The sequence below is a fragment of the Lissotriton vulgaris genome, unplaced genomic scaffold (assembly GCF_964263255.1).
Source record: "Lissotriton vulgaris unplaced genomic scaffold, aLisVul1.2 SCAFFOLD_2305, whole genome shotgun sequence".
NCBI classification, from domain to species: domain Eukaryota; kingdom Metazoa; phylum Chordata; class Amphibia; order Caudata; family Salamandridae; genus Lissotriton; species Lissotriton vulgaris.
Genome location: NW_028246212.1, coordinates 233,820 through 260,931, shown reverse-complemented (window position 1 = coordinate 260,931; position 27,112 = coordinate 233,820). Strand labels below are relative to the sequence as shown.

At 46.5% G+C, this 27,112-nt stretch overlaps 1 protein-coding gene across 1 annotated transcript in view; it reads right to left on the bottom strand.

Moving 5' to 3' along the window:
* The window catches only part of EAPP (E2F associated phosphoprotein), a 66,119-nt gene that overhangs the window by 14,650 nt on the left and 24,357 nt on the right, over positions 1-27,112 (bottom strand). Inside the window, exons 2-3 of the mRNA XM_086949296.1 lie at positions 26,841-27,022; positions 11,791-11,901 (exon numbers count right to left, since the gene is read on the bottom strand). Of these exons, the coding sequence (XP_086805422.1) occupies positions 11,791-11,901; positions 26,841-27,022 (293 nt within the window). The remainder of the gene's footprint in view (positions 1-11,790; positions 11,902-26,840; positions 27,023-27,112) is intronic.

Sequence of the window (27,112 nt, the reverse complement as noted above, 5' to 3'; positions counted from 1 at the left end):
GAATAACACATAACTCTACAAAACATAAGGGTGTAAAGGATACTGAATCCGTATAGTGGCCAACAGTCTACAGAACATTTGTAGAGAGAAGGGACGGACTCACTTTTCAGAACAGAACAGAACATTCAAACAGAAGAGAAGCAATAGGAGGTTTGGGTGATGGGTACAAAAGTGTTGTGTTGAGATAGTGTGAAACTGTTTGCCATGTTATGATTCTAATGCGTTTTTTGCAGTGGGACGGCTCGAGGCGATTGTCATATATTTTCAGAAATGTCAATATCTAGAACGCCAATAAAGAATTATTTCAAATAAAATTTAAAAAAAACAGGAGAAGCGAAAGAACAAAAGTGCAGAGAAAAATGATTGTGCACCTAATTGTGACCAATGCAAAGAATAAACAAAGGGCAGCAAGGGCTAAGATGCAGAGGGGAAGTTACAGCTTCAGGATGACTAATGGGAGGTCAGGGAAGTTTAAGATCCCCCAGACAGGTGATCTCTCTTCTTTCCACCACAGGCCGATTGCTATACCACTGTCCCCCCCCCCCCCATACACCCCCCTCCCCCCCACCTTCCCTTGCATTGCATCGGCCAGTGGTTAATTACAAACCTGATTTCCAGAGCACAGCAGCATGCAGCCTCATTTTTACAAATGTTCACAGCATCTTGCTATCCAGTTTTAGAGGTTCACTGCCACTGCATCTTTTTAGTCATATCCTTCTGAACCCGTTGTCCTAGAAGTTCTTTGACTGTTTGTAAAGTTTCACCTTGTGGAATATTTGTATATAGCTATTGCACATAGTGGGAAACCAGACAGTGTTGCGCAGGATCAACGGGGATGTCGGATAGTACAGTGAGTATATGTTTGGACAGACGCTGCAGAATTTTCAACTCTGTAGTGCACTGGGTCCTGCTGTCCCGCCCCCACTGCATGTGCTTTGACTACCAAAGTACGTGCACAATTAGCGAATATCCAATTGGCTTCTTTAACTCACTTGTAAATCCTTAGTATATGGTATAAGAGGTACCCAGGGCTAGTAAGTTAAAAGTCACCAGTGGACTGCAACACTGAATTGTTCCACCACTGCTGTGAAACACTGAAATAATAAATCTAGGCCTGCCACTGCATCCTGGTCGGGCAACTTAAGCCTGCCAACTCTACATGGCAAAATGAACCTGTTCATTAGGCCAATACCTTCCTCTTTAGGTCTCGCCTGCAACAGCGCATGCAATACGTGCGCTCTTGCTTGCAAGAGATATTGTGTACAAGGGGCTTGCAGCCCACCCATTGTTCAACATTTGCTGGCTTCGCAGCCACTCTTATTTTCTGTCTTCTAACTAGCCAGCCCATGCTGGCTTCACTTCCTCTTCTTTTGGATGGAGCATGGAGAAAGTACTGCCTCCTTCTGCTTGATTGTGCTCTTTATGCTGTTCGTGCTTTGAGGCACTGCTTTCATTTTCTTCTTCTTCATTGCCCTTCTCGTCTAACGTCTTGCCTTTTGTAGCTATGTTTTACTATGCCACACGCACGTCAAAGACGCCTTTTACTTCTTTGAAATGGATATTTCATGTGGCAACAGATGTTACATGCTTTTTTTCTGACAACATATTCTCTGCTTCCAAATATATTTCCACTAAGACAAGGGTGCAATTGCTTTTATTATCTGATAGCATTTTTGTCAAATATCCTTTTCCACTCTTTTTCACGCATGGGGAGATCGACTGATTTGCTCAGAATCAAAGGGGTTTTATGTTGAGACCGAATTAGCATAGGCAAAGCCAACAGGGCTCGCCTTTGAGACCATTGGCTCTGACATTGCCTTTTGTTCATTCTGTATAGCATGGGCATTGCAGTTTGGCAATGATTTGCAACCATGCTGTATAGTAATGTGGCTACTGTGCAGCGCGGGCAGTGCCGACTCTGGCAATGATTTGTACCCATGCTGTATAGTAAGGTGGCTGCTGTGCAGCGCGGGCAGTGCCGACTCTGGCAATGATTTGTACCCATGCTGTATAGTAATGTGGCTACTGTGCAGCGCGGGCAGTGCCGACTCTGGCAATGATTTGTACCCATGCTGTATAGTAAGGTGGCTGCTGTGCAGCGCGGGCAGTGCCGACTCTGGCAATGATTTGTACCCATGCTGTATAGTAATGTGGCTACTGTGCAGCGCGGGCAGTGCCGACTCTGGCAATGATTTGCACCCATGCTGTATAGTAATGTGGCTGCTGTGCAGCGCGGGCAGTGCCGACTCTGGCAATGATTTGTACCCATGCTGTATAGTAATGTGGCTGCTGTGCAGCGAGAACAGTGCCGACTCTGGCAATGATTTGCACCCATGCTGTATAGTAATGTGGCTGCTATGCAGCGCGGGCAGTGCCGACTCTGGCAATGATTTGCACCCATGCTGTATAGTAATGTGGCTGCTGTGCAGCACAGGCAGTGCCGACTCTGGTAATGATTTGTAACCTTGCCGTATAGTAAGGTGGCTGCTGTGCAGCGCGGGCAGTGCCGACTCTGGCAATGATTTGCACCCATGCTGTATAGTAATGTGGCTGCTGTGCAGCACAGGCAGTGCCGACTCTGGTAATGATTTGTAACCTTGCCGTATAGTAAGGTGGCTGCTGTGCAGCACAGGCAGTGCCGACTCTGGCAATGATTTGTACCCATGCTGTATAGTAATGTGGCTGCTATGCAGCGCGGGCAGTGCCGACTCTGGCAATGATTTGCACCCATGCTGTATAGTAATGTGGCTGCTATGCAGCGCGGGCAGTGCCGACTCTGGCAATGATTTGTACCCATGCTGTATAGTAAGGTGGCTGCTGTGCAGCACAGGCAGTGCCGACTCTGGCAATGATTTGTACCCATGCTGTATAGTAATGTGGCTGCTGTGCAGCACAGGCAGTGCCGACTCTGGTAATGATTTGTAACCTTGCCGTATAGTAAGGTGGCTGCTGTGCAGCACAGGCAGTGCCGACTCTGGCAATGATTTGTACCCATGCTGTATAGTAATGTGGCTGCTATGCAGCGCGGGCAGTGCCGACTCTGGCAATGATTTGTACCCATGCTGTATAGTAATGTGGCTGCTATGCAGCGCGGGCAGTGCCGACTCTGGCAATGATTTGTACCCATGCTGTATAGTAATGTGGCTGCTATGCAGCGCGGGCAGTGCCGACTCTGGCAATGATTTGCACCCATGCTGTATAGTAATGTGGCTGCTGTGCAGCACAGGCAGTGCCGACTCTGGCAATGATTTGTACCCATGCTGTATAGTAATGTGGCTGCTATGCAGCGCGGGCAGTGCCGACTCTGGCAATGATTTGCACCCATGCTGTATAGTAATGTGGCTGCTGTGCAGCACAGGCAGTGCCGACTCTGGTAATGATTTGTAACCTTGCCGTATAGTAAGGTGGCTGCTGTGCAGCACAGGCAGTGCCGACTCTGGCAATGATTTGTACCCATGCTGTATAGTAATGTGGCTGCTATGCAGCGCGGGCAGTGCCGACTCTGGCAATGATTTGCACCCATGCTGTATAGTAATGTGGCTGCTGTGCAGCACAGGCAGTGCCGACTCTGGTAATGATTTGTAACCTTGCCGTATAGTAAGGTGGCTGCTGTGCAGCACAGGCAGTGCCGACTCTGGCAATGATTTGTACCCATGCTGTATAGTAATGTGGCTGCTATGCAGCGCGGGCAGTGCCGACTCTGGCAATGATTTGCACCCATGCTGTATAGTAATGTGGCTGCTATGCAGCGCGGGCAGTGCCGACTCTGGCAATGATTTGTACCCATGCTGTATAGTAAGGTGGCTGCTGTGCAGCACAGGCAGTGCCGACTCTGGCAATGATTTGTACCCATGCTGTATAGTAATGTGGCTGCTGTGCAGCACAGGCAGTGCCGACTCTGGTAATGATTTGTAACCTTGCCGTATAGTAAGGTGGCTGCTGTGCAGCACAGGCAGTGCCGACTCTGGCAATGATTTGTACCCATGCTGTATAGTAATGTGGCTGCTGTGCAGCACAGGCAGTGCCGACTCTGGTAATGATTTGTAACCTTGCCGTATAGTAAGGTGGCTGCTGTGCAGCACAGGCAGTGCCGACTCTGGCAATGATTTGTACCCATGCTGTATAGTAATGTGGCGGCTGTGCAGCGCGGGCAGTGCCGACTCTGGCAATGATTTGCACCCATGCTGTATAGTAATGTGGCTGCTATGCAGCGCGGGCAGTGCCGACTCTGGCAATGATTTGTACCCATGCTGTATAGTAAGGTGGCTGCTGTGCAGCACAGGCAGTGCCGACTCTGGCAATGATTTGTACCCATGCTGTATAGTAATGTGGCTGCTGTGCAGCACAGGCAGTGCCGACTCTGGCAATGATTTGTACCCATGCTGTATAGTAATGTGGCTGCTGTGCAGCACAGGCAGTGCCGACTCTGGTAATGATTTGTAACCTTGCCGTATAGTAAGGTGGCTGCTGTGCAGCACAGGCAGTGCCGACTCTGGCAATGATTTGTACCCATGCTGTATAGTAATGTGGCTGCTATGCAGCGCGGGCAGTGCCGACTCTGGCAATGATTTGCACCCATGCTGTATAGTAATGTGGCTGCTATGCAGCGCGGGCAGTGCCGACTCTGGCAATGATTTGTACCCATGCTGTATAGTAAGGTGGCTGCTGTGCAGCACAGGCAGTGCCGACTCTGGCAATGATTTGTACCCATGCTGTATAGTAATGTGGCTGCTGTGCAGCACAGGCAGTGCCGACTCTGGTAATGATTTGTACCCATGCTGTATAGTAAGGTGGCTGCTGTGCAGCACAGGCAGTGCCGACTCTGGCAATGATTTGTACCCATGCTGTATAGTAATGTGGCTGCTGTGCAGCGCGGGCAGTGCCGACTCTGGTAATGATTTGCACCCATGCTGTATAGTAATGCGGCTGCTGTGCAGCACAGGCAGTGCCGACTCTGGCAATGATTTGCAACCATGATGTATAGTAATGTGGCGGCTGTGCAGCGCGGGCAGTGCCGACTCTGGCAATGATTTGTACCCATGCTGTATAGTAAGGTGGCTGCTGTGCAGCACAGGCAGTGCCGACTCTGGCAATGATTTGTACCCATGCTGTATAGTAATGTGGCTGCTGTGCAGCACAGGCAGTGCCGACTCTGGTAATGATTTGTAACCTTGCCGTATAGTAAGGTGGCTGCTGTGCAGCACAGGCAGTGCCGACTCTGGCAATGATTTGTACCCATGCTGTATAGTAATGTGGCTGCTATGCAGCGCGGGCAGTGCCGACTCTGGCAATGATTTGCACCCATGCTGTATAGTAATGTGGCTGCTATGCAGCGCGGGCAGTGCCGACTCTGGCAATGATTTGTACCCATGCTGTATAGTAAGGTGGCTGCTGTGCAGCACAGGCAGTGCCGACTCTGGCAATGATTTGTACCCATGCTGTATAGTAATGTGGCTGCTGTGCAGCACAGGCAGTGCCGACTCTGGTAATGATTTGTAACCTTGCCGTATAGTAAGGTGGCTGCTGTGCAGCACAGGCAGTGCCGACTCTGGCAATGATTTGTACCCATGCTGTATAGTAATGTGGCTGCTATGCAGCGCGGGCAGTGCCGACTCTGGCAATGATTTGCACCCATGCTGTATAGTAATGTGGCTGCTGTGCAGCACAGGCAGTGCCGACTCTGGTAATGATTTGTAACCTTGCCGTATAGTAAGGTGGCTGCTGTGCAGCACAGGCAGTGCCGACTCTGGCAATGATTTGTACCCATGCTGTATAGTAATGCGGCTGCTGTGCAGCGCGGGCAGTGCAGACTCTGGCCTAACGGCTAGGGCGCTCGACCTCGGACCTGGGGAACTGTGTTTGAGTCTCAGTAACAACGCTAAACATCCTGTGATTCTGGTCAAATCACCTAATCTCCCCGTGCCTAACAAAAATGAATGTGTCCTCATGTAACGTAACTCGTGCTATGTAAAGCGCTCTGATACCAGATTCGGTTGTGGGTCAAGTTCGCGCTATATAAAACTGCAAATAAATAAATAAATAAATTTGTACCCATGCTGCATAGTAATGTGGCGGCTGTGCAGCTCGGCTAACATCGTAATAAAAAAATTATTATGATGCCTTCACCACTGTTGCACTTTATTAAAAAAAAAAGCACATTGGCCCTGGCTGCTTTGTAATGCTTTTCAAAATTAGTTTTGGCCACACTACAGAGCATACGCGCTGCTGTACAGCATGGCTACAAAACACTGCCTAAGCCAATAGCTCTCGTAGGCGAGCCCTGCTGGGTTAGCCAATGTCTGTTAATATTAGTAAGCCACCCCTAAGGCAGTTCTTAGTATCCCATCAGGCAGGGTGCTTAATATTAAAAAGAACGCCATGATCCTTCGGTGTTTACCATGCCCCAACAGTAAAAACACAAAATTGCTGTTTTCACTGTAACAAGGCAGATGGTCCTATTGGCTAACATGGAGGTAGGTTCATTAGCCACTGCGCTAAGCGCTAACTTCTAATTGTGGCCACCAAAGATATTAAACCAGGTTCAAATTACACTAACTAAAACTCATTGATGAGATCGGATTTAAAGTAACTTTTAATAGCAAGGTGACTTTAGAAAGTCACCAAACCTCCAGTAGCTTTTTTGGTTTATCTGCAACGTTTGTCACCAGAGACAACATGCTGCTCCCCTGAAAGTGTGAAGAACTCTCAGGAACAGGGGCAAAGGAGAATAGCTACGGGCAGGTGGTGTGGCCTCCTCCAACAGGATTACTACTGGGCGGTGGCCACAGATGATACAGCTTCAAAAAGGCTACCACATCAGTGAAGCAAATGACGATCACACATTCGGCTTTCCGCTCTTCTGTGTAGGCAGACTGGCTGGCATCTTCTCCAGAGGGGGAAACCCTGTTACCGAACCAGTTTTCAAGGAGGTGTGGCTCAATTATGCTGGGTACACACCCAGGGGTGTGCCCAGAGCTCCTCCCAGGGGAAGAAGGCTTGCGCCATCTTGGTTTTGGGTCGAGAGGGGTATCCTGGTTGTTTAAGGACCAAACCCCTAGTAAGTGAAGTAAAGTGGGAAGAGTAACCTTGTGGGAACCATTGTTCCATTGGCTAGACAACTGGACTTCACTGGGGCATCATGTGAGATCGAGATGTTAGACCAGAATCAACCCCTTTCGTTTGTGGAGCCCGGTGTGGTCCCAGAAACACTCACCACATCTCTTCCACAGCTCCAGCATCTTCAGCAGCCTTAGCATGTTCTCAGCACCTATCGTTACCAGCATCAGGACCAAGTCTCGACTGGAACCGCGATCCTGGTGAAATCTTCAGTGAGGACTCGGAAACAGCTGTGCCTGACAAGTAACTGTCTCCCTGGACCCAAGAGGTTTCTGCGACTGGCGTCTGACCTGTTGTGGCCAGTCCAAGAGAGGAGTTGTAGTACCAGTCCGTTGTCTCCGGTACCACGACGCCAATTACAAAGACTTATTGGAACTTAAAAGAATTTACTTACATTTAAAACTCGCATCTCCCCTTGAAAGATTTTTGTTGTTTTGGCATCTAATTTAAGATAGAAATACACGCTATTTTTATAAATTGGTAGTGAATTTTGATTGTGTTCCGTTTCTTACTTACATGTTGTTTTGGTACTGCTAAATGTGTTACACTTGTTCTTTTGACTAAGCCTGACTGCTCTGTGCCACAACTACCCAGTACTGAACTTAAGGGTTTCTGAAAGAAACCTACCTGGACCTGAAGAAGATTGTGACAATACATGGTGAAGTCGCATAACCACACCACACAATAACGCACTTTACTACAACCATCTTCAGAAAATCAAACATCTTCTCTCCTACAGCTAGCTAAGACTAGCAGCTTTGACTACCTCAAGATTCACCTTCATCATCCCAGGCAATGCCGTGCTAGCAGGAATTGCCATATCAACATTGGCTCCACTCAAATCCACCTTTCATTTCACAGCAAGACTTATCTCGGAGGAAAAAAATATTCAGCCAGATTGCCTGATTCTGAGAGACTTCAAATGGCTACCTCTTGATGCGCAAATCAAGTTCCAGTTAAGCTGCATCACCTTCAAAGCCTTACACTTCAACAGACCTAAATCCTTAGCAACCTCCTAACACTGGCCAGAGGAATAAGTATCTAGAAATAAGAACTCCTTAACTTTAGGAACCCCTAAATTCAAGTCTGTTTAGCACTGAAACAATCCTTTTCTGGAGCGGCACCCATTTTTGGAACTCCCAACCTCTAACCCAGGGGTCTTCAATCTGTGGGGCGCGACCCCCAGGGGGGTCGTGGAGTCCTTGGAAGGGGGTCGCAGATTCTGTGAGACTGCAGTTCCTGGCTTGGGCTGATCGAGGGTGCTCATGGTGGAGGCCTAATTCACACCGAGGTGTGAAAAACATCAAAGCCTCATTAACAAGTAAAAGGTCTGTTAAAGACCTGTCAAGTACTCGGGTGTGGCTGTGTGTGTGTCCCTGAAGCCGTTTCGAGCTGGGGGAGGAGGGGAAGTGGTGGGCGGAGGGGGGCTGGAGGAGCAGGCTGTAGTATAGCCCTTTGAGGTCAATGGATATTGCGCGCCTGGATCTGTGGGTCCTGTGACACGTCCCCCAGAAGGAAGAAGACAGAGAGATACTAACCCCCCCCCCCTTCATGAGAGAGGCACAGAAAAGGTGGGTGGATGAATGATGAGTGGATGGATGGATGTAAGGATGAAGGATGGATGGATATGTGAAAAGGTGGGTGGATGAATGATGAATGGATGGATGGATGAAAGGGTGGATGGATGGATGAAAGGGTGGATTTATGAAGGATGGATGTATGGATGGAAGGATGAAAGGGTGGATGGGTGAAGGATAGATGGATGAAGGATAGATGTATGGAGGTAATGATGAAAGGGTGGACGGATGAAGGATGGATGTACGGATGTAAGGATGAAAGGGTGGATGGGTGAAGGATAGATGGATGAATGATAGATGTATGGATGTAAGGATGAAAGGGTGGACGGATGAAGGATGGATGGATGGAAGGATGAAAGGGTGGACTGTTGAAGGATGGATGGATGTATGGATGGATAAAAGGTTCCATGGATGAATGATGCATGGATGGATGTGTGAAAAGGTGGGGGGATGAATGATGGGTGGATGGATGGATGGATGGATGAAAGGGTGGGTGGATGGATGTATGGATGAAAGGGTGGATGGATGTATGGATGGGAGGATGAAAGGGTGGGTGGATGTATGGATGGATAAAAGGTTGCATGGATGAATGATGGGTGGATGGATGGAAGGGTGGATGGGTAAAGGATGGATGTATGGATGGAGAGATAAAAGGGTGGATGGATGAAGGATGGATGGATGGAAGGATGAAAGGATGGATGTATGTGTGAAAGTGTGGGTGGATGAATGATGGATGGATGTGATGAGGTCTAACAGGCGCATTTATGGTTGTTAAAAGATGATGATGAGGAGTACCCGTTTCTAGAAACCTTTGTCGGAAGGGGGTCCTTACCCCAAAAAAGTTTCACAAGGGGGTCTCGGCATCAAAAAGTTTGAAGACCTCTGCTCTAACCTAACATGCAGCCAAGACATCCTAACTTTCCAGGAATGTCTGAAGACTTACCTCTTCAAATCTTAATTGTATGGTGATTAAACAAGCATCTCAGCAGCCCACACAGAACACCACTTTTGACCGAACTCGTTTCTTACTGCCATACGTGAAGAGACATGACTTGTAATCAGCTTCTAAATGTTGTTTATCTCAGCATGTTCCATTCTACTGACCCTTGCACCTCCCACCTCTCTCCCCTCCTCTTATTTCTTGGTGATCCTGGACATACCCATGTAAACTGTTTGGGTTTATGTAAAGCACCTTAATATCTGTCCTAAAAAAACATAAAATGAATAAACATCTATAGTGTGGATTTGTGTATGAATCCATTATTCATGGAGAAAGGAGTTTAGCAATTCTAACAAATAATCGTGTAAATCTCACAGGACTGATCCTTAGGCAGAAAGCACCATCTTCATGTAATGCGAAGGGTATTTGAGGGCTACAGTTCACCAAGTTTCCTGTCTCAAGTTGGTAAACTGGTACAGAGCCTGTACTTGGCCAGAGAGTCCAGAGGGGATCTAAAACTGGCCGTATTTTTGCATAAGATTGCAAAGAATGTATCTGCTGCACCCACATGGCAAAGGTCAATACAAAAGTGGAGTCCAGTGGAGAAGTGGAAGTAGGTGCTGGGCTCGGCTGCATGACCTGGCTAAAGCTCGATTCATGCACCAACAGATCATCTCTGGAGTGAAAAGAAGGAGAGCACTAGAAGAAAATTCATGCAGCCTAATTTTAGGTCCTTCTTGTTCTCTCACCTGCGGTCGTTGCTATTCTGGAGTACAGCCAGTACCCTGTCAATGGTCTGGAATCTGAGGTGGGGGGCGGGAGGCGAGAGAATCCGTGGAGGATTGTTGGATCTGCAGCAGTTACGTGTGCTACTCTTCTTTCTTCCTCTTACTCAAATACAACAGTGAACCCAGTCTCATCTGAGCAGGGACTCACGTCGTAACACATGCATTTGTATGAAATGTTATGAGTAATAAAAGGATAATGCCCAGCAGTCTCATTCATGACTACCTAGGGGTAGGATCCTGAAACAGTCTAAAAATGTTTTTCAACCAATCCCAAAGTATGTCTGCCACGGCCCCTGTACCTTGACAAACTCACATGGACATAAATGTTCTCTTATGTCACTATTATGTACACTAACCCACCTCTTGCATCACTGTACAATCAGTATCTGTGGTCCTAACCCACTCTTTCAATATCTTGGTCAGCAACCCTAAGACCCATTGGAAATAATGTCAAGCCATATCTGGTCAGCTCCAAGCACAGCTGACCTGAATATACCCAAAACTGCAACCCCGGACATCAAAGGTGAGTTCCAAAGTGTGAATCCAAAGTGTGAATCCAGTGAATTTGTACAGCTTCTCTGACGCCATCGATGTTGTAAATAGAGATGCGATATGTGGTATCCCCAGTGCAGTCTTTGTGATACGATCTGAAGGATGCGAAGGGAATGTTACAGCTGCAAATCTCACCATAACTATCAAATTTCAGTGGTTGTAAAGTTTGGATCATAACCATTATGTTGCTTCAGCTGGATTTTATTAACAAGCCTAAGTAACAAATGATGCCAACATTAAAAAATATGATTTCAAAGTCCAGGTTAAGAGTAGAAATCAGAGGAGGAGCACAAGACCTGAGCGAGAATACCACCAATAAGGACCTGTAGAAGAGAACGTTAAATAGGAACACCCAACTGGCGGAATCAGTACGACAAGCAGTTGATTTTACTTCTGGTGCCAGCAGTGACGCTTGGAATCCAGGGCCTTTGGGCAAGATAATTAGAGTAGGTCCACTAGGTCAGGCAGCAGAACTGAATCTATTAGCAGAGGGAAGTGGAAATCTCAATTTACGAAATTGAGTTTTCACTTAAGTCATCACTACTATCAATACCAACTATGATCGAGGTGAGAACTCGTGCTGAACGGGCCACGGTGAAACAGAGGAGTGTGAGAAAATTCAGTGTGCAATGGGTTCAACAATGAGAAGTACAATCCTGCACGATAGAAAGATTGTCGCTTATTATATATTCTCAATACATTACCACTTCTATAGTCCCAATCACATTTCTGCAAGATCTGTAAATCCATGTGAGCTCATCTGTGTTAGCACTAGCTTTGCTGAAACATACCTATCACAACCTTCAGATATATTTACCTTGTTCTTCATCCTCCGAGTCGGAGTCAAAATAAACCTCATCGTAGAATTGAGGCTGCCCACCTTCGGTCAGCCCTGCTCCAGATCCTGGCCCAGCCTCAGAAGAAGCCCCTGTAGGAAGAACAGAAAGCAGTGTTAGTGCAAATAAGGCTTGGCCCAGCATTGGCAAAGCTGATGGAGGTGCCCATTCCACCGCACACGAATGTATGTTACAACAACGAAAGCCTTTACAGTGAAGGCTTCTACAGCGGCAGAACAACGGTACTATTACCACGCATGTTTACATAACGAAAGCCATCATCTCACCTCATAGGGTTCATGTAAACTACTGTAATCTCGAACCAAAGTCCACCTATCGTATTCCTATACATACAGTTAAAAGCCAATTATAAGTTAACATTGTAAGCTGTTTTAGTAATCGGACATATAATTTCTAAAACTTTAATATTTCCCATATTTAAAGTGTTAATAAATGTCAAACACAGTATCCTTGTTTACGCGTTAAAGCTGTAGTCCTACCATTTTCTTTATCATTTCTTTTCCGTGCTTCCTGATTGTAAATATCTTTTATTGTTTGTCCTCCTCCTCGTCAGTTATTATTCTGAAGGCCCACATGCTCCTCTTGCCGGCATTCAGATATGCCATCTGCCTCAAATCACGTCACGTGGGCTGGAATATTTCCGATGGAGGACATTCAAACAAGCAGAAGCTTCGAGTCACCGTCCCTGCCAGCACGTCGATAGAGGTAATTTGCCCACTTGACACCTAATGCAAGTTATCAGACCCTTTTTCATAGTCATTTGTGTTCAAACTTCACTTTTTTTTATTGATTTTCAAGTATTTGCGAACAGTTTAGGTGGGGATCTGGAAAGAGATGTGACCCTAGCTGAAGGGCCTGTAGGGCAACACATTATATTTTGTAGTAATGCCATTCGTTGTAATTGCAGTTTCGTTGATAAAGCTTGAGTTGTAATGACTCCCTCGTACTTCGGATTCGTTGTGAAGGCTTCTCGTACTCAAGCCTTCGTAGTAATGGATGTTTCGCACCACACACAAGCAGTTGACCGGAGTTAAGACAGGAGCACGTGGTCTTCACACCTGGATTTATTTTAGAGGTTCAATATAGGTAAGGCTGGGAGGGCACTCGTACTACCCAATTAGGTGATCTGGTGAGGCAGGTAGCATGAGGGCACAGTTTATTTTATTTATTTTGGAGCTTTCTATAGCACACACTTTTGCACAAGGGCAACAGAGCACCTTACAATAGGACTGTACAAGTTACAAACAAAAAAAGAGCGGATAGAACAGCAAGAGAGACTAACATAATGGCTAACATAACAGTGGCCACAAAAATCACTAGGGTAATTAGCTATAAATACTATTCCAAAAGCTCATTAAGGGTCGAGCAGGGTCAAGTGTAGCATATCTCCATGGTGGTCTACAGGAGAAATACCTTATCCAATGGATAAGGAGGGGGTAAGAGGTTCGATCAAAGGAAAACAGCAGTCTTTGAGAGAGATCAATGAACATCAGTTGGGGAGCGAATAAAGATGGGGAAGATTCAGCTCACAAGGAAGCAAAAAGGATAGGGCTTACTTTATAAAGTATTTCTAGAGCAACAGGGATTTCAGATGTTAAGATCATAAGATATGTATGGGACAAAAGGGCTTCCAGATCTCTTTTGAAAGATTCAAACAAGGGGATGGACTGAATCTCATGGGGGGGGGGGGGGGGGGGGGGAGGGGTGTTCCATATTTAAGGAGCGCTCCCCAAGCAGGAGCAGGAACCAGTCTTTTGTTTCATGAATCTTAATGGTTCTAGCAGGAGAGAGTTTGAACAATGTGTGGCACGGCAACAACCTGATGGTTTGAGTTTCTTACTTAGATATTCTGGAGTACTCTTATGCAGGGCTTTGAGTGTAAAGGAAGCAAATGTTAAGATGACAGGTAGCCATTTAAGGGCGATGAGCATTGAGGACATGTGACAAACTCTTTGTCCCCGACATGTCATGGAGCATAGGATTGCCTTTACAGGAGCCAGGTCCTTATTGGGAATGTCCATAAGGAGGGCATTGTCGTAGCCCAGCCTAGCGATGACTAGGGTTTCCACTATCTGTTTAAGGCCTAAGTCCAGAATGAAAGATTTAATGTATTTCAGGACTTCGATTGGCTTGGCACTCAGTTATGTAACTCACGTGAGCATGAAGATTCAGGCTCCTCTTGAGGTTGACCCCAAAGTAATCACTGGGGTTGCAGTCAGGCATGTTTAATGATGTTAGCCATACTTGGATCTACGTAGATGCATTGGGGGGCGGGTAGGGGTCCAGAGGAGGAATTCTGTCTTGCAAGGGGTTAGTTTCAGGGGATTTGCAAACAGCAGGCTTTGGTGTAGGCAAATCAAATCAACAAAATTTGTAGAGCACGCTACTCACCCATAGGGTCTCAAGGTGCTGCGGGGGGCGGTATTGCTCGTACAGCCAGGTCTTGAGTCGTTTCCTACAGGAGAGATGGTCCAGGGTCAGCCGTAGGTGGGTGGGGAGGGAGTTCCATGTCTTGGCTGCCAGGTAGGAGAAGGATCTTCCTCCGACGGTGGATTTGCGAATTCGTGGGACGGAGGCGAGGGCGAGGCTGGCGGATCGGAGCTGGCGGGTGGGTGTGTAGAATGGGAGGCGGCTGTTGAGGAACTTTGGGCCCGTGTCGTGGAGAGCCTTGTGTGCGTGGGTGAGGAGTCTGAACATGATCCTCTTGCTGACGGGGAGCCAGTGCAGGTCTTTCAGGTGGGCAGAGATGTGGCTGTGGCGAGGGATGTCCAGGATGAGTCGAGCAGAGGCGTTCTGAGTGCGCTGGAGTCTTTTCTGGAGTTTGGCTGTGGTTCCAGCGTAGAGGGTGTTCCCGTAGTCCAGACGGCTGGTGACGAGGGCCTGGGTGACCATCTTCCTGGTTTCGGTGGGGATCCATTGGAAGATCTTTCGGAGCATGCGCAGGGTGTTGAAGCAGGATGACGAGACGGCGTTGACTTGCTTGTCATCGTGAGGGAGGAGTCCAGGATGAAGCCCATGTTGCGTGCGTGGTCCCTTGGCTTGGGTGCGGTGCCCAGGGCAGGGGGCCACCAGGAGTCGTCCCAGGCCGAAGGAGATGGCCCGAGGATGAGGACTTCTGTCTTGTCTGAGTTCCGTTTCAGACAGGCTAATCTTCATCCATTCTGCGACGTCTTTCATTCCTTCCTGGAGGTTGGCGGTGGCGGGGTCGTTGGTGAGGGAGAGGATCAGCTGGGTGTCGTCGGCGTAGGAGATGATGTTGAGGTTGTGTTGGCGAGCGATGGCTGCGAGAGGGCTCATGTAGACGTTGAAGAGGGTGGGGCTGAGTGATTTAGTTAGAATAAGGGATATTGTCTAGAGTTGTGGCATTTATTTATTTAGAAGGTTTTATGGAGCGCGAACAAGATCCTTGCGGATAGAAGAGCGCTTTACAATGAACGAAAATGATTATACCAAATGAATAGCAAGACACAATATAGAGAGCAAGCATAGGATAAATAAAATAAAACACACAGAAGTCGTAAAAATACCAAAGCGTGGGATCATAGTTGTTCCAAGAACATAAACAGCGAGTCTCGGATGAAAAAGGTTCAGGCCCGGGAAGAGTGGTCAAGTACATTTTGCCATGGGAATCGCTTTTAATCCACAGGGAATATATGAGATGTTTGACTGTTTTAGGATGGTGGTTAGCGAGGTTCTATGCGCAGACTGAAGAGTAAGGAAGAGACAATGGAGCCCCGAGATACTCCCTGAGGCTGTGCGAATATTCCACCGCGTTGCAAACACCAACTCTCTCTAGACGCCTGTGATTGCTGTTTTCTTTTATATTTTAATTGGGGGCGCCTCTTGCCAACTAGTTGACAGCCATTTTGCAACCTACAACTGTAGCACTATTTAATTATGCGCTGCAGTGCAGGCAGCAAAATGTCAGTCGGTAGAAAGAATGTGGCCTGAAGTCTGCATACCCTCTCCGGATGCTGATGGTCTGGTCTAATTTGGTTTGTTCATATCCACTATCTAAATAGCAGGCAAACTTTCTCAATACTGGATCGTCTATACTCATTCTTTCTCGAGAGTTAATCAGGATTTTGTGTTTGTCAACGAGACACAGTTTTAGCAAGATATCCCCTAACCATATGTATTCTCATTTTTGGATAGTGCATGGCTCACTGCTTCGCATACGTTTCTACAGTCCCAATGATGGCCCATTACACGGTTTGGGTCGAAATGCCTTCGACACATATGGCAAATGGAACTTACGTTGACTCATTCATTGGCTGACTTATAATCAAATGTTTATGCAGTATCATCAATTGTCTATTCTTTTGGTTCCATTGCCATACAGGTTTTTGTACACACTGCAATTGCGTACTTGTTATGATCACAAAACCGAAAACCTTTTTATATAGCAGTAAATGTTGGATACTTGCAATGTTCGTGTCTCTTCTCATTAATTGAATACCTAATTTGAACGTGTTCTAAAATTGTTCATCGTTTCTCCACATGTAATCCTTGTTGCATGTATGTTATTTGCCCCTGGTTCCAGGTGATTATATTGTGGGCAGCCCCAGTTTTTTTTAAATATCACAGCGTTAAAGGCAGAGGAAAAACCCAACAGTATGAGTAGGCAACAGTCGCCCTCATCCCGGAGGTGCAGGGCATCGTCAACTATTTGAAGAACGGATGCTTCTGTGCTGTAACTCTGTCTGAAGCCCAGCTGGAAGTTGTCTAGAAGGCTGTGCTTCTCAATGTGCTCCTTCAGTTCAGTAGCAACAAGCTGTTCTAGACCTTTTGGTTGGAATGAGAGGTTTGTAACTGGGTGGTTGCTGTTCATGTCCTCTGGGTAAACTCCTGGTTTCTTTAGAAGCAGTAGGACTTGACCCAGTTTCACACAGCACAGGACCTCTCTGATGTTAATCAGCTCTGGGCAGAGCAGTGAGATGTCCCAGCCGTACTCTGATTAATGAAATGGGAAACAGATCAGCAAAATTTGTGGATGATTTCACGTTCCCAATGGTCACGGCAACCATCCCTTTCTCGGACTGGGGGTTGGTCCTCCTATGCATCACCAATGACACAGTCCACTCAACCTGTCAATGAAAGGGAGGGGTGGGTTCTTCTATGTGCCGACAATGACACCGTCCACTCAACCTGTCAATGAATGGAGGGACGTTGTCTCACAAAACATTAAGAGGTAACACCAGTTTATGAAGAGGATTAACGTTTGCTGTGGCTCTGAGAAACATGCACCTCATTGGTATGCCTTTGGAACATATATATGAATCTAAAACCACTGAGTCAACATGTGTTAGGAAAAGCTTGCAAGGAATTTAAACATCAAACTCAAAGTCATAACTTACAACTTTTATTGATCACAAGAACACGATTCATCAAAGACGGTGCAAATGTTATTAAAGAAGTATTACCACTGTAAATCATGTGGGTGCGTTAATGGAATCATTGTTATTAATGATCAGGACAACACAGTCAAGGAATTAACAGCACCCGATTGACTAACAGGTTGTTTGTTTTTCAAGAACTTCAGTATTACAACACCTCTCACCAGGACTGAAACTTATATTTTCACCAGGTCATGGTACAGTTGGTATGGAGGTTGGTTCTGCCCTGCTTGTGGTCCAAACTATTCTGGTGGCTTCAACCCTGCTTGTTGTAGTCTTTACGGGTGGCTCTGCTCATGGTACAGTCTATTCTGGGCTTTGTCATGGCTGCCACCCTCCACATGGTGAGCCTGGTACAGGTGTACAGTGGTAGCTTTTAGCCCGACTATGGTAGAGTCCATTCTGGTGCCTATCTCAGGAAGGAATGTGAAGGCAGCAGTGTTGGGGTAGATGCATTTAGATCCAACTGCAGCCGTAAACAATTGCTTAGTTAAACTTCCTAATCCATCTCAGCATGAGCTGAGACCTTGTCCTGTACTAGGGTGGCTCTTTTTAATATGTAACTAATCAAACAATCCCTTCTTGTCAAAGGCAAACAAACTGCGTAGGGGCAGTTAGTGAGGGTCAATGCTAGCCCTTCATCCGACTCATTTGAGTGACAATCTAGGGCTTTAGTTTTGCCAACTATGCCTATGCCGCTGGCACACTCACTTCATATACCCTTTCATTACATTGACCAAGCCTTTATTGAGAAAATTATGGAAAACCAACTATGTTCTTTATATTAAGGTGTAAAATCAGGCACTCATGACGGGCAGAGCTTTCACAGTTCAAGTAGCCACTATAAGGCTGTACTTTGCCATTCAGGGAGGCTATCAAAGCGTTTCTATGTGATCATTGCCCTTATTAAAAACGTTGGCCCATTTACCCATCCTTAGTGCCAAGAGGCCACAAACAGTGAGTTAGGCTTACCTAAAGAAATAACACAAAAGTCTAATACCCAACAACCACTCCAAAGCTTTTCTGGCAAAGTGTTGCAGGTTGAAGCCGTCACCCAATGGCCAAGATATGCCACCAAGAATCGAGAAAACTTATAACAACCATCAAACTTTTTTATGGGTTCGTTGATATGACTATTGTTCCAGGTTTGCTTTTCACAATTATTAAACTGCAGATTAGCTTCTAATATACTATCAAAAAGTTATAAGAACCAGTTACAAAATCACTCTCTCCAATTTCTCATACCAAGGTGGTCCATTACACCGTGCACAGAAGTTACGGTGCTCATATACTTTTCGTAGCACATTCAGATATTTTACTGACAGTCCAATGAAGTTACAGTTCACACATTTTTCAACAAAAAGTTACCCATGGGTTTGGTTGAGGAGATGCTGTTGTAGTTTTTGAGCATATCAGAGAAGTGTGTGGTGTCCATTCATGGCCAAGCCAGTACTGAAGTAGAATGTTGTTTAAGGACCATGCTTTGAAGCCAGTCTCGGAAAGCTAACAGAGGCCTGTGGTGGACTTCCATGAGGAAGTGGGGATGATGACATGTACAGGACATTAACAATTCCGACTATCAGATAGGTGGTCATGGTCCAACACTTGAAATTGAAAAGGCCTGCCAAAACATCATCTGCTCCCCAGTACTCAGAGGGCTATTTGCAGAACCTTCTGGCATCATGCGACGTTGTGTAGAATGTTTGGGTCACAATGTAGATCTCCTTGAAGACGGGGTGCACACTGCTGGGAGGTCAGTTAAGGAGCCCAGCAGCCAGTCCTACTACATGCCTAGTCGCTAATAAAGTGTTACTACTTACTTCTGTGTAGCGTTTTACTACACTTTTGTGGCAACGATTTAGCGACTAGGTGGCAAATACTATGCGTGCTGTGATTCCGGCTCCATCCTACGTGCTTCATCTCGATTTTGAACTGCGTTGCTGCGGAGGCGCCAACGTTAGATTTCCTCTTTCCGGCCAGACGCGGCCCGGATACACGTGGTCATGTAAAGAAGGGAAACCTCGTTTTCCTCTGTTAATTACTGTTTTGGCTGTAAAATACTGTGCACCCCGAAGCACGTTAAAACGCTAGGCTTATGCGTTGCCTAGCACCTAATTGGCTACTCTGTACTGCAAGCTTTTGCCTGATCGGTCTTCAAGGTTACCGCTTGTTGCCGGCAACCACTTTCTACGAGTGTTGCTCCTAAGGCATGTATTTACTATTCTGTGCGATGCCGAGTTCCACATGCGGATTTGCACAGCTTAATTGGGGCAGCAATTTACTACTTCTCCTCTGAGTGCATTTCCTTGTGGTTTTTCAATGCAGGCTGTTTTTAAGCCTTCTCAAGGTGTTGTGTGCGAACCTGTGGCTGTACTTTCACACGCTGATTCACACAGCTTAATTGGGGCAGCATTTGTGCATATTACCTTTCACTGATTTGCACAGTATATGTGCGGTAGATTTTGCAGATTCACACAGCAGGCTAATGTTCCTTCTCTTTATTTGCCCAGCTACCCACAGCAAATTATTAGCCCACTTAAAAGTGTGCAGTAATAGTATTTCGCTGATTTGCACAGCATACGTTTCAGCATTCTTCTCAGTCCTCCTGACAGCAAGTTCGCTGATTCGCACAGCATGATACAGTATTTTTCAGTACATCCCTGTATTTGTATGCTGATTTTTGTCACATATATGCGGTCCAGCAACATTTTTGCTCCTTCTTTTACTGTTTTGCACAGCATAGCGTTGTCATACTATTTAATGTAATTCAATGTAATTTACTTACTGTACAGTTTTTATTGTTTTTTGCCGAAAAGTTCAGTGTTTGCTTGGTTTCATAAGTAAAACCTCTCTAACAATGGCAACTCTTGCCCTGAATATTAATTTGAATCCACCTAAAGAATTCCTGTGTATTTCAGGGGATCCACCAGTTCAACGGTTACAGTGGAACGAATATTTTTTCAATTATATTTCGCTAATTGAGCATACCAACAAACTTTCTGCAGAAAGAAAAAATGGATTACTACTACACTCCTTAGGACACAGAAGTGCAGCAATTGTGGAAAAATGGGGCATTTGGCTTGTGTGTGTAAAACTAAAATGTTAAGAAAAGATCAATTAAAATGTCTTGAGGAAGGTGTAAAAGCTTACTCGATTGAAGATGATGCTAATTCAGGTGTTATGAAAACAAGAGAGAAAGTAGTTCTAAACACTGAAAATGGGAACGACAAATGTAAACCAATGTGTTTTATGAAAATGGGAGGGGGGTGATGGAGTAGATATTCGTAATGCTGCAGCCTCGGCTTCACCATTTACTATCATGAATGAGGCAGTATGGAAAGATAAATTAGAGGAAAATTAGATTCCAATCTTCATGAAACAGACATTGCAGTTGAGACTTACAATGGTGAAACCATAGAGATGTTAGGTTACACAAATCTAATTCTTAGATCCAAGAACAGGAAGGCATTGGGTAAAGAGTATGTTCCAAGAAAGGTCCTTCAGTCCTGGGATGGAGGGTCAGAGGAATCTTAACATCATTTTATATCCCAATGGACTAGAACAAGTATTGGTGCTTGATGAGGGAGAGGTTTTAGGGAAAAGAATGGGTGATGTATTTCCTAAAGTTTTTGCCAGAAGTATTGGGGAGATAGAAGGATTCAAACACAAAATAGTTTAAGGAGATTGCTTCTCCCAAAATACATAAACTCAGGAATGTTCCCATATCTATAAGGGAAGAGGTAGAAAAAGAATTAGGATGATTAGTTAAGAACGGTGTGATAGAATCGATTGGGTCATGGTGTGGATAGCTCAGTTAGTGGTTGTAAGGAAAGCTAATAAAAATATCAGATTATGTACTGATCTATGCCATCTAAATGCTAATATTTTGGTGGACCAATTTCCGTAACCCAAAATGAATGAGATGGTGACTAAAACTAGGGGCATGGAGTTCTTTTCCACCATAGATTTACCCCAAGTGTACCACCAAACGAATCTGTGTGAGAATAGTAAGAATTACACAGCTTTTATTTCACATGTGGGATGTTTTCAGGTCACAAGATTGTCAATCAGATTGGCTTCCACAGTGGCTGTTTTATCCCACTACAATAAACATGGTAACGAAAGAATCAGCTTATGCTTCAAAATCATTATCAGCAGCTGAAGAAAAGTAATCATTGAAAGGCGCTGGCATGTTCTGGGCTCTAGAACATTTTCGTTCATTTATTTAGGGAAGAGAGGTTACGATCAAGTGTGACAATAAGCCTTTGGTTACAGTACTGACAACTATGTTTCCTCAAGGTTGGCCAGAATTTCACTGAGATTACTAGATTTCATTTAAAGAATGGAGTATTTACCTGGAAAAAAGAATGAGGTGGCCGATTTCTATCACAGCTGCCTATTCAGATTTCAGAAAACCAAGATAAAACTGTTGGATGACGTCCAGGTTGCATGGGTATGGGGCAATGGAATGGTTGCTTTTACAAAGGAGGAATGTGATGTTGAATACAACAAGGACTCAACACTAAAGAAGGTGACAGAGTGCATAAGTATGGGTTGGTCACCAAAAGTAGAGCTGAAAGAACTTCGAGCATTCTGGGAGGGAAGAAATGTGTTAACATGCAATGTCCGGAATATCGTGAGAGGAGAAGTAATTGTTCCCCCTGAATCCTTAAGAAAAAAAACGTCCCTGTGTCACGAAGAGCATTTAGGGATCATTAAGACAAAGACGAATGTGAAAAGTGTGAAAAGTGAAAAGTGACACTGAACTGGTGAGAGTAGTGAGTGCGGCATATGCATGTCTGCAGACAAAACTCTCAAGACATTTAGGCCCCCTATGGGTGACTTTATATGTCCCAAATCCCTGTGGGAGAGGTGGACATTATGGGACCAGTAGGAAATTCTAACAAGCATTGGAAATGCAATAGGTCTCGCACCATTAGAGTTAGTGCTTTTAGAATTGTTTATGGGTTTTTTTTGTAAATGTTTAGCATTTTTGTTTCCTGTAGCCAATGCTAAAGAATTACAAATAAAAAAAGCCATAAACATTTCTAAAAGCTCTAACTGAAATGGTCTGAGACCTATTGCACTGTGTGAGGGTGAGGGGTTGAGGGTGAGTGAGGGTGAGGGGTTGAGGGTGAGTGAGGGTGAGTGAGGGTGAGGGGTTGAGGGTGAGTGAGAGTGAGAGTGAGAGTGAGGGTGAGTGAGGGGTTGAGGGTGAGGGGTTGAGGGCGAGTGAGGGGTTGAGGGCGAGTGAGGGGTTGAGGGCGAGTGAGGGGTTGAGGGCGAGTGAGGGGTTGAGGGCGAGTGAGGGGTTGAGGGCGAGTGAGGTGTTGAGGGCGAGTGAGGTGTTGAGGGCGAGTGAGGTGTTGAGGGCGAGTGAGGTGTTGAGGGCGAGTGAGGTGTTGAGGGCGAGTGAGGTGTTGAGGGCGAGTGAGGTGTTGAGGGCGAGTGAGGTGTTGAGGGCGAGTGAGGTGTTGAGGGCGAGTGAGGTGTTGAGGGCGAGTGAGGTGTTGAGGGCGAGTGAGGTGTTGAGGGCGAGTGAGGTGTTGAGGGCGAGTGAGGTGTTGAGGGCGAGTGAGGTGTTGAGGGCGAGTGAGGTGTTGAGGGCGAGTGAGGTGTTGAGGGCGAGTGAGGTGTTGAGGGCGAGTGAGGTGTTGAGGGCGAGTGAGGTGTTGAGGGCGAGTGAGGTGTTGAGGGCGAGTGAGGTGTTGAGGGCGAGTGAGGTGTTGAGGGCGAGTGAGGTGTTGAGGGCGAGTGAGGTGTTGAGGGCGAGTGAGGTGTTGAGGGCGAGTGAGGTGTTGAGGGCGAGTGAGGTGTTGAGGGCGAGTGAGGTGTTGAGGGCGAGTGAGGTGTTGAGGGCGAGTGAGGTGTTGAGGGCGAGTGAGGTGTTGAGGGCGAGTGAGGTGTTGAGGGCGAGTGAGGTGTTGAGGGCGAGTGAGGTGTTGAGGGCGAGTGAGGTGTTGAGGGCGAGTGAGGTGTTGAGGGCGAGTGAGGTGTTGAGGGCGAGTGAGGTGTTGAGGGCGAGTGAGGTGTTGAGGGCGAGTGAGGTGTTGAGGGCGAGTGAGGTGTTGAGGGCGAGTGAGGTGTTGAGGGCGAGTGAGGTGTTGAGGGCGAGTGAGGTGTTGAGGGCGAGTGAGGTGTTGAGGGCGAGTGAGGTGTTGAGGGCGAGTGAGGTGTTGAGGGCGAGTGAGGTGTTGAGGGCGAGTGAGGTGTTGAGGGCGAGTGAGGTGTTGAGGGCGAGTGAGGTGAGGGTGAGTTAGGGTGAGGGGTTGAGGGTGAGGGGGAGTAGTTGAGGCTGAGTGAGGGTGAGTGAGAGTGAGGGTGAGTGAGGGGTTGAGGGTGAAGGTTTGAGGGTGAGGGTGAGGGGTTGAGGGTGAGTGAGGATGAGGGGTTGAGGGTGAGTGAGGGTGAGTGTGGGTGAGGGTGAGTGAGGGTGAGGGTGAGTGAGGGTAAGTGAGGGTGAGGAGTTGAGGGTGAGTGAGGGTGAGGGTGAGTGAGGGTGAGGGGTTGAGGGTGAGTGAGGGTGAGGGTGAGTGAGGGTGAGGCTGAGGTGTTGAGGGTGAGTGAGGGTGAGTGAGAGGTTGAGGGTGAAGGGTTGAGGGTGTGAGGGTGAGGGGTTGAGGGTGATTGAGGGTGGAGGGTGAGGGGGTGAGAGACCGAATTCAGGCACTTGAAGGTAAAGTGCAGGGATTCTCCCGATACGTGCTTCAGATGCAAAGCCTGTACACGGGGCCCTGAGTGACCAGCGCGTGTATTTGCAAGTTTCCTTTCACCCCACACCACAGAAAGCCCTCTGCTCCAGCGTCTGGTACACTGTTCCATTCCTCTAGAAATACTTGATTGGAATAAGTTTGTGGAACCCAAAGGTTCCTTTCTGGCAACACTTCTTTGTAATGAACACACGGTCGAGGGGGAATCGTGGCACAAGTTCGGAGAAATGGCTCAATTCTGGCGAAAAGCGACCATACTCGTGAGCCAGCTGGAGACTGTAGAGTTAGGAGCCCCGCAGCAATGACGTCACTGTTTCCACCAAGCATTGTCTCCTCCAACTACTGTGCTGAGGAGCCCGTTCTACAAAAAGCTGCACCCATAAAATTCTATTCACGTGACGCCAATTTCACACGGTTTCACCCGGGGCTAACTTTAATGTAGGGTATTGAAGCAACATTTGACACCACCCTCTACTTACAAGGTCACGGTTAAGGAAGTTTATGGTCACATTTCCAGCAATGTCGGACCTGTGTCGGCACTGCTCCTCGCTGGCATAGCTCGAGGAATCGCCAGCACAGCTGCCCACTTCTCAGGGCGATGCACAACCTGCGCCCACCCATTCCATTCAGGCGGTGCCCGGGGAGGCGGCGACGAAGGCAGCGGAGGGACACGCCAAGAGATGGGCAGGACACAAGCCATGTGCACAGAGCGTTTCTGGTTCCTGTGTCTTTGAGGTTCAAGTGTTGATCTCAAAAGCCGCAGAGTTTTTCATAGGTGTTACTAGTAAAAATAAACAATGAATAATGTTCGAACGATCAACCCGTAAAACAAATAAAAGTACATGCTCAACCATGCTTCGTGTTTGCAAGCCCAACCATGCTTCGTGTTTGCAATAGCGCAAAGTCACTTGGGTAAAATAAACAAACTACCAAACAAAGAAGAAAGAGAAAGCAGGGTAACCTGACCCAGGAGGGGGGAGGAGGGAGGAGAAATGCGTCTCGGCCGGAGCAGGGGGCGGAGCAGGGAGAGCGGGCTTTGAAATGCACTTCACACGGCCGGCCGGTCGTGAAACTGAAAGCATGGCCGGCCGGCCGTGAAAGCCTTTGATGCCGCAGGGGGTGGAGCGGCACCAGCTGGGAGAGTAGGCAAGGCAGGCGGCTGGGGGCATGTGCACGCGCTTTTAAGCTCAATGCGCATGCGCATTGAGCTTAAATTTCTCGTGCACTGCAAGGAATCGCCACGATTCCTTGCAAGTTGGATAAAGAGTGGATAAGCCACCATAGTCTCGCTTGCTCGATGCGCATCGACAGGCGAGACCTAAAAAGTACATATTTTCTATTATGGATGTGTTTTCTAGGTGGCTTGTTGCGAAAATCATTAAGAAATTAGACACTGATACTGTTTTAAATTGTTCCATTGAAATTTTCCTAAATGAAGGTACTCCCGCTACTATTATTAGTGACAATGGGATGCAACTCACTTCAGATCTGATGAAACCGTATTTGAGTAAGTGTGGAATTATACATAGAACAACCTCATTGTACAATCCCAGTTGAAATGGTATGGTGGAGCGATACAATGAAGTATTGAAAGAGGTCATGAAAGGAGGACATTCAACTGGCATGCAGAAATAATATTCCCTGGGAAATTCATGTTTTTAAAACTATGTGGTCATACAGAGTCACGGAGGTTGAAGCAACAAAATTGTCTCCTTTTGAACTTATGAGGGGAAGGAACCCAGATCGAAATGGAATTCTCTATGGTTCAACACACTAGGTAATGAAATGTTGGTCACTGTTAAAAGTTAGAAACAATCTTTTACAACAACACGACAAATATAAAAAATATTATGATGCAAAGTACAACACAAAACACAATGATCTTAAGGTAGGACAATGGGTGAGTATTCAAAAACCTGGAATAGTTTTAAAAAATACGAGTACATTTTTTGAACTTCGACGTATTCTGGAGGTAATAAAAAATTCTGTGAGACTGAAAAATGGGAAATGCTGGAATCTTAAAAGGGTAGCACTGTGTGGACAAGGACAAGTTAACAACGGGAGCAACAAATGATTAGAGTTAGAGCCTAATGTAGGAGAGCATACGAATCAAGAAAGTCTGGAGGGGACAAGTGGTAGGATGTGGCCTAACGGCTAGAGAGGTCAACCTCGAAGCTGGAGAACAGGGTTCGAGTCTAAGCAGGGACTCTCAACATCTTGTGATTCTTGGCAAATCACTCTATCTCCCTGTGCCTAACAAAAAAAATGTGTCCGTGTGTAACGCAACTGGTGCTCATGTAAAGCGCTCCGATACCTTCGGGTCGAGGTCGCGCCAAATAAAACTCCCAAAAAATAAAAAATAAACTAATGGTCTAGTCACAGGAAACCGTGCTGATGAAATTACAAAGAAGGATTGAAAAATGAAGGAGGTCGTTTCTGAAGGAAGTATAGTTGGGAATACTGGGGAAAAGAGTGAGGATGCTACTAGAAGGTCGAGAAGAGTCACTAAGCGACGTGTTGCACTGGATGATTATGTGTGTGATTAAGTCATGGTTTGGTATAGGTACTCTTAATGCTGTAGCATTCTCGAAAGGACATGTAGTGCTTCAATGGTATATGCAACCTTCAATTGTATGTTCAATGTTATTTTGTTTTTGTTCGTTTGTAAGGGGGGCGGGTGGGTAGTGTGGGGTATTTGCAGAACCTGGTGGTGTAAATCGATGCTGTATAAATTGTTTGGGTCACAATGTTGGTCTGCATGGGGACGGGGTCTGCACTGCTGGGAGGAGGTCAGTTGAGGAGCCCAGCAGCCGGTGTGACTACATACCTAGTCGCTAATACAGAGTTACTACCAACTTCTGTGTAGCACCTTCACTACAGCTGATCAAGTCAATGCACACTCACCTGTGCCTGGAGGCTTCCAGCTACCCTCCAGAGCCTTCATGGTGGAATTTAGCTCTGCCGCCATCTCTTTCTCAAACTCATCATCACTGGAAGATTCACTCTCACCCGTCAGACATTCCCGGATCAGCTTCCTCTTCTGATCAGGTGTGCCATGTAGAAGCACGTCCACCTCATCCTCAGAGCTGCAAACACAGAAGATCAAGCACAGAATTACCAAAGTGCATTAAGGGACAGTTAATAGATTCCCGAAGGGAAAGGAGTGACTCTAGTAT